Here is an 8,379-nt window from a genome sequence, read left to right as displayed (position 1 = left end):
GTACCATTATATGAATACCACCTAGTTCCTTCATATAATGTAGAAAGGTACAAAAACTAGGGAGTATTCTACATTCAGGTAAATTCCAAACTCAGAAGTCCTTCAGAATTCAGGGGGCTTTTTTCCCTACTAACCAAGTAGGCCTAGGATTGCAGCTTTGATATCTCCACAGGGAACAATCACAAACATCTCCTCAGATTATTATTCTGAACCAAAGAAAGTAGATGACTCTGCCGTGTGTCATCTCATGTTTGCCTATGCAAGAATTCTTATAACTCATGAAAAGGAACTCTGAAGTAAATACTGTTCCTAGAATTCAGCAATGTGTTTACTTACTGTATGTACGTGTGTGGTACACTCAAGTCATAGCTGATTTATGGCCACCCTTGGTGGGGTTTTCTTGGCAAGAGACTATCAGAGGTGGTTTGCCATTGCCTGCCTCTGCCCTGATCTTAGTTGGAGGTCTCCCATCCAATTGCTAACCAAGGCCGACCCTGCTTACTCTACACATCTGCATAATTCAGCACATTTTTCTGACCTAATCAAATGAGGTCACCCAGAAAACCTACCTATGTATAATGTATGTCTACACCATGTAATTAAATTGTCCTGTATAGGACGACCTGTACAGTGAGCCTGTACATACAAAAAGGTAATTTGGCCAGTAGAAGAGTCCTTGTATTGCCTCTAATGTGCTTGTATGGTAGAGGGCTGTTTAATCTTTAATTTGGAAATGTGTTTAATGAATATATTTAATTCAGAAAGGAATTTTCCCCAAGCCACACTGACGAGTGACTGCATAGCATCAGGATAGCAGAAAGGATGGGCAGACCTTGAGCTCTCTACCTTGCTAACTCTTTCATAGTTCCCCTCTGAAACCTGAGACTAGAAGACAGTGTAAAGTCCTAAAGCACAATCTCTTCCGTGTAGTTGTCTTGTTATTTGTTAGTACACAAATCTCTCTGCATCTCTTTCTTAGTGCACAAATCTCTCTGCTAATGCTTTCTACGTACCTCCACTATACTCTATCATAGGTTTCCCTTTATTTCTGATTCATCACCAAAGAAATCTCTGTCCTGACTTTTGCGTCTCTTCTCAATACCCATCCTGCAGATCTTTCTGTGCTCCCCCTTTTTTATGTTCTTGTTTTTCCGGTATCTGTTCTGTTCTGTTTCCTATGCTGCACTAACCATAGCATGCAGTAATTTCATCTTCACACACTTTCACAGAAGCAGGAAGTGTTGCATGGCTAGCTAGAAAAGAAAAAAACTGCTATCACCTCCATCTCATAACTTTGAATTCAAGTAAATAGAGAGCAATGTAGACAGTGATGCAGGCAATATTCTATCCAAAGCTTTACTTTTGACGAGCTTAGCCTGGACTTAGGCCTGGTTCAAAAAGAAAAGGTGGTGGAATGGACTGCCCCACTTCAGATTCAGGTGGTAAACCCGTTTGCATTTTTTTTAAAATCCATGCAACTAAAAAAATTGCACAGCAGTAAGAAAGCTTATCTTTGCTTTCAGTTTTCATTGGCAGGGAATCTGAACGTTCCAAATATTATTCTCCATGATCTTCTACCTGTATAAAATGGTGCAGTCCAACTCAGAATTCTACACCTCCATTCTGTGGTATATTTCAATCAGGCCCTTAAGGTTTCTATGATGAGACGCAGAAAGAGCTAATATAATGGATGTTTGAAAGTAAAGGGGCAAATGTATTGTCGGAGGCTTTCACGGCCGGAGAACGATGGCTGTTGTGGGTTTTCCGGGCTGTATTGCCATGGTCTTGGCATTGTAGTTCCTGACGTTTCGCCAGCAGCTGTGGCTGGCATCTTCAGAGGTGTAGCACCAAAAGACAGAGATCTCTCAGTGTCACCTAAAGGGGCAAATATTCATGGGACAATCAACCTCCTAACAAATTTGTCTGTTTTCTGAGGAATGCAATGAAACAGGCTAAATCTGTGCCTAGATTTCAAGGCCCACAATAACTCTGAAACATATGGTCTCTGAAAGCGGTATAACCCCTCTCCCCTCCGCTCCTATTAAAGTTTTTTTAGACGTCCCGTTAAGTTCCATGGAGCTCACTCCGAAGTAACTGTGCAAAATCTACTCTGATGCACGTTCGATTGACTTCAGTGAGATTAAAAGTCCAAATATGCATGCTTAGGATCACAGCCGGAGTCCTCTCCGACTTCAAAGGGGCACTTCCAAATAAGTGGCTATACCTTTCTAAAGGCAGCTTCCACACAAACTTGAACTCCTGCTCCTTCGCAACTGGACCCCTGTTGGAAGTGGGGTGTACTACAGACACGATGGCCCGGCTGGGCTTATGCTTGAAGAGGAGCAACGCTCAGAAAACTGAGGCGCCGCAGGTCAGGGCGGAGAATCAGCCGGAGATCAAGAACACCGCCGAGGCGGTGCAACTGCAACTCCGCTCACAGTGGTTGCCTTAGTCTGCGTGCGAAAGCCTGCAGACGGCTGGCTGGGCGTGAGGGTCCGGCTGGCTGGCTGGCTGGGAGGGAGCCTCCCCCTGCCCCTCCTCCTCCTCTGCCCGCCTGTTTCCCCGCACAGCAGCCTGGGCCTGGGCCGGGCTCAGGCCGAAACTCGCAGGCGGTCAGGAGAGCCCCCAAACTTTGCAGAGTGGCGGCGGCCGCGCTGGAGCAATGTGGCTGCTGTGGCTGCTCTTGGGCTCGGCGGGTGAGTGGGGGCGACGGGAGAAGAGGGAAGAGGGGAGCCACTCACGGCTGGAGAAGGGGAGGCGAGCGGGAGGACTCCTCTTGGCTGCCTGGGGGGAAGGGAAAGGACGCAGAACGCACGATGGGACGGACCTCTCGTGTTGTAGGGAGCTTCGGGAAGTGGCGGTACCTCGCGCCCCTTGTTTTGTATCCCCTCAGGCTGGGGGCGAGGCAGGGGGAGTGTTGCACAGACAGCGTATTTAGGTTACGAAGACTCAGGAGAAAGAGTCGTATGGGTTCGAAACACACGTGGGCTTCTCCAAAAAGGGACTGTTCTACCATAAGCGCATGGATGGACCCGAAGGGCATTTTCTTCTGTTCCTTTTGAGACCACCTTCGAATATTCCCCATATAAGTCTAAGAAGCGTAACACGAACGATTTCTTTTTGTGAGTGAGGGTGTTTCTCTTGCCTGGGAGGTGGGCTGGTTAGATGGCCATGCCAGCTCTGGTTGTGGGACTGTGTCTCGTGGTTTTGATACGTTATTAGATTCTTAATGGTTTCTATAGTCATTTTGAGAGATGGATTAAAATTCTCGTGCCCTCCAGCAGCTCAAGTTGTTTGCAAAACCTTCAGTCCGAGAAAGGAAGGAGAGGGTCAGCTTTGGTTTGTAATTTGATGGTGGAGTCCCATCTTTCTTGGACCGTTACTGTAATTTTAATTTCTGTTTTAATTTCATAAACTGGAAGGCTAGGCCAGCACCAGTTAATAAGAGTTTTATTTGGGATTTTTCTAAATTCCACTTTGCTCCTAATTCTGACATGAGAGAACATCCAGTTAGGCAGAACCCTTACTTAAACTTCAGTATGTCTTTGTTGATATATTAAAGATGTTTCTGATTAAAAGAAGTATATGGCATGTACCTGTCTATGAGAACTGCCCAACACCATTATAGCACAAAGTTGGAAGGACCTAAAATCTGCTAACATCACAATACAGGAACACTGTCTCCAAAATACTATCCAGACCTCAGAGTGCCGCAGATTTCTTGTACGGCATCTATCTCCAGATGACTCAAGTAAGCAAGTACAGTTTTTTAGAAAGGCGTCTTAATAGTGCTACAGGCCCCTGACATCTGAATAGATGGACTGTAGAAACCAGGATCAGTGCAGCTGGAATCTGGCTATAATCCAGGACCAAGTGCCATAGTACAATTCCTGTGGCAGGGAAAATTTTGAGTGCAAACTGACAGTGAACAAATTGCAAGAGAAATTATTCTAGTACAATTTTATTTAGAAAATACAAGTGGAGGACTTGTGGAGGGCATCTCATTTCCCCTTCCCCCACCATGTCTCTCTTCCCTATCCCCCCATAGCCTCTCCACTTTTCTTGCTTCTATCCTTCCCACCCACATTTGTTTGCCGCCTTACCTTTACCTTTCCCCCTCCCACCCAGTAGCCTCTCTCCTATGGCCCAGTTGTGCGGTGCCAGTTGAACCAGGACCATTTGTGTGGTGGGGAACCTGCAAGGACTTGACTTTTCCCTGTATCCACTTGCCCACATCATTTCCTCTTTCTCCCCTCCTGGCTGCCTCCATATGCTCACCTTTCCCTACATTCTTCTCTCCTTCAAACCTACTAAACAAGTTACCTTTATCTGCCCCTCAACTTCACATATATTTATTCATTTACTTCATTTCTATACTGCCTTTCTTCCCAGTGGGGACCCAAAGCAGCTTACATCATTCTCCTTGCCTCCATATTACTTTTACAGCAATCCTAACAGATAGGTTAGTCTAAGAGTGTGTGACTGGATCAAAGTCACCTGGTGAGCTTCACAGCTGAGTGGTGATTGGAGCCTGGGTCTCCCACTTTCTGTGCTGAAACTCTTAACTACTATACCATACTGGCTTTTGTGGGTGGCTGCTGTTGAATACCAGCAAGCAACCAGGCCTGGGTAAGTCATGTAAGTCATGTGGTATCACATCACCCAGTGATGTGGAATGATGATAGAAACGCCATTCCTGTCAAAGATGGAGTAAGAGCCCAAACCAGTAGCTTATTAATAAAGTTCCTTAATTCATGCAGTGAAGTCTTTTGAGAGTTATCTGGCAGATCCTTACATTACGTCTGGGCCTTGCCCCAGTGAATCCTCCCTCAAAGGCTAAAATAGCCCTGGAAAGGGTCCTGCCCCCTCATCCTGCCTTTTACCAATAGAAACTAAACCTGTAAACTGTTACGGTTGCCTAGCAACAGCCACTGAAGGCATCTGGTTAAAGCTACAGGAGATTTCCTTCCTTCCTTCCCTCCCTCCCTTTCATTTTTTCCTTCCTTCTTTCTTTCCATGTATTTGCTATTTTCAGTAAAATATTGGGGTTGCCAGTTCCAACTCAAAAAATACCTGGGGTCTTTGGGAGTGGAGCCAGAATACTTGGAGGTGGTGCCTTGCAAGGATGACATCACTTTTTGTGATGTCACTTCCAGGTCAAAGGTCAGGTGGTAGTCCTTCCCAAGCTCCACCCCTTCTGTGATGTCAGTTCCAGCATACTGTGCCAAAACCCCACCCCTTCCGGTGATGTCACTTTCAGGGCACCCCCAAACCTGCCTCTTCCTCTGAAGTCACTTCAATGCATCATGTCTTGTGGCTCTCAAACATCTCAGGTTTATTCTCTGTGGCTCTTACATTAAGCAAGTGTGGCCACCCCAGATATATAAGATAAAAGCATGAGGAATTGACTTTCCAAGTGTCTCAAATGATGATATGCAAGATTTGAGCCCAGTAGCACCTTAAAGATCAACAAGATTTTTAACTATAAGTTTTTGAGAGTCAAAGCTCCCCTTGTCAGATACAAGGAGGAATGGAGCTCCCTAAACCATTATATCTCAGCCAGAAGGTGGGATGGGTGTTTAATAAAGGATATCAGGATGCAAAAGGTTCGATGCATATTGATTAGATGGGAGGGGGTGTTGCAAAGAAGGGCATCAGGATGCAAAATTACAATTCAAAAGTAATGTTTGTCTTCCCAAACTCCACCCCATTTCACTGCCAGACTGAGTGTAAAAGCCATGAACAAACTATTTCAATGCAGTTTCTAAGTATTGGCTTATAAGAATGTTGGCAAAATTCTGTGTTCTTAGAATCTTCACCACACATCTATACTGCTTTTCACAAAAATCCAGCTTTTATTACAAATACAAGTTTCACAAATGCAAACCATTCTGCTTGCAGCTACATATACCACTTGTGGTTTCCCCTATGGGTACATTTAACAGCACTGAGCACTGATACTGGTGCTGGAAGTAAATTTCTTATCACTAGATACATCTTTTCCTCTTGGGTTTTCCATTTTCATTAAGGCTGACTGATTTGTCTCCAATCCATATTTGTACTTTATAACCCTGTAAGAGTGATACTTTACTACAGTAGATATTGGTGGAAGTTTCTGCAGGTGTACAAAGAATTTCATTGTATCAACTTTGCAACCAAAAACTTTGGTTGCAAAGCTCATCTGAAATTCATTCATATGTTGCACCATATAAGGAGTGCCTTTGCTTTACTTCAGTATCGTCTTTTGTTGCATTCTTTCAATGAACGGCATTAATAGAAATCTTTGTTTTCAGTTAACCTCATTGGTGCTGTACCTTTACAGAGGCCATATAATCTGGAAGCAGAATTGTAGTCAGGTAATTGTAGCCAGGTACTGGATGATAAAAAAATAATAATCATAACCTAGAGAAGTTTCTGCGGTTTAAATGTACCATAATCAAGAGATACTGCTCTTCTTTGGCTTAGAAGAAAATAAAGTTAAAAAACGTCATAAGAAGCAAAGTAAACAGTTGGAGACATGTATCATTTGAAACAGTCAGTATTGGAGTGCTTTGTGAAGTTCACATAGGCCATGAAATTGTGTAGCTGATGTGCAGAAATCTTCTGTTGTTTTTATGTTAGAAGTTCTTTTTAACATTTCAACTGCTCATCTAATGAAAACATGTATTTTCATTTATTTTTTCCCCAAATATGTAATGTCCTCGATGGGCAATGTAATCCTGAGGGCTAGTGTGGCTGGTCCATTGGACATTACCCATTGGGAAACAGCAGTGCTCACCCTCTGGAAGGCACATAGAAAGCATACAGGTGTCCATAGCAAACCCAGAAGAGTTAGCCGTGTTAGTCTCTAGTAGCAAAATAGAAAAGAGTCCAGTAGCACTCCGTGATGGGTTTGCATAGGATGCATAGGATGATGGGTTTGCATAGCAAACCCATTATCCATTGATCAGGCATCAGCAACCAATGACCCTCCTGCAAGTGGCACACACTGATGTAGCCGATCACCAGCTGCTGATCTGGCCACTGCCCCCCCCCAATGCCCCTCCCACCCCCCATGGAGAGTCAACAGATTGGGAAAGAAACCCAGGAAAAGTGCCACCCCAACAGAGGTAAGTAGTCTGAGAGGCCTCCTTCCCAGCCCATAGGGGTAGGGCACCCCTGAAGCAGACAGGATGTCCACTCCTTCCCTGACAAGGGCCCAACAGGCAGTAAAAATGTTGCCCTCAGGCAACCTTCCCTGCTCCAAAGCACACACATCCTTCCTCTGAAAAAGTTGAAACAGGAACATGATAAAGGGCAGTTGCATTGACCTCCCCCCCATACCAGTTTCCTAACCACTAGGTTAAGAGGGGACTTTCATTGGGGGCATGACAGAGGCACTAAATACCCCACCAAAGCCTGAACACCTGCATCTGCCACATGCGGCCAGGTCCTTGGAGTGCCAATTCCATGTTGGGAAATTCCTGGATATTTGGGGGGTATAGGTTGGGGAGGATGGGGTTTGGGGAGGGGAGGGACCTCAGTGGGATATAATGCTATAGAGTCCACCCTCCAAAGTGGCCATTTCTTCCAGGGGAACCTGTATCTGGAGATGAGATATCCTGGCTTGGAGGTTGGCAACCCTATGCTAGGCAGAGAGTATTGCACAGACAGACAAAGCTTAGTCCAGAGGTACTGGGATAGCATGGCCAGGGCTCCCAGTTTGGTTGCCACATGGGGAAAAGCTAGAGGCAGGCAAGAGCCCTGGAGTTGACATTTTGCTTCTGCAAATCTCGAAAGTGGGACATCCCATTTTGACTGGGATACTGCTCCATAACTCCTCTGCCCCCGCACCCATGGCAGCAGATCCCACACATCTGGCATGGATTTCCTGCCTCTCCACTGACAAGCTGCATGGCTTTTCAGATGACAGCAGTGCTGTGGAAGAGTATGGGACTCAGGGACCCCCCCATCTCACAGTAGCCAGACATTCCCTCTAGACCACCCACCAATTGATTTCTTGTGCATACTGCACACAGCAGCCAGCATAGTTTATGCATATGGGACGGAGGGGATCCCAGCTGTGTGTGGCAGCTGAACAAAAGAGAAATCCAGTAGCATCAGAAAGACCAACCACAGCCATCCTCCCATGGGCATCCCATGTGACAGAACCCACTCTCTTGGACATGTGAAGGGGCAGCTCAAGGGGAAGTCATAGATGGGGAGAGGAGGTTTGGCAGGGAGAGGAATGGAGCTACTTCCATCCAGTCACAAATAGCCTGAGACAGAGTTGTAAAACATCCCAGATCTTCTTAAACAGCAAATCATGAAGAGGCTTGATGAACTGGGTTGCCATCCATCTCCATCCAGTATGATACTTGTGCCTTTGCAAGCTGCTCT

The 8,379-nt window shown here is 45.5% G+C and overlaps 1 protein-coding gene across 4 annotated transcripts in view; it reads left to right on the top strand.

Annotated features, from left to right (window-relative positions):
* Nucleotides 1–2,509: 2,509 nt before the first annotated feature.
* The window catches only part of LDLRAD3 (low density lipoprotein receptor class A domain containing 3), a 230,386-nt gene continuing 224,516 nt past the window's right edge, over nucleotides 2,510–8,379 (top strand). For all 4 annotated transcript variants that reach the window (XM_054971891.1, XM_054971890.1, XM_054971889.1 and 1 more), the window contains exon 1: nucleotides 2,510–2,696. In XM_054971891.1, coding sequence (XP_054827866.1) covers nucleotides 2,663–2,696 — 34 coding nt within the window. In that variant the 5' untranslated portion in view covers nucleotides 2,510–2,662. The remainder of the gene's footprint in view (nucleotides 2,697–8,379) is intronic.

This window comes from Eublepharis macularius, chromosome 2 (assembly GCF_028583425.1).
Source record: "Eublepharis macularius isolate TG4126 chromosome 2, MPM_Emac_v1.0, whole genome shotgun sequence".
Taxonomy (NCBI): Eukaryota; Metazoa; Chordata; class Lepidosauria; order Squamata; family Eublepharidae; genus Eublepharis; species Eublepharis macularius.
Note: the sequence above shows the minus strand (reverse complement) of the source record. Positions and strands in the feature narration are given on the sequence as shown.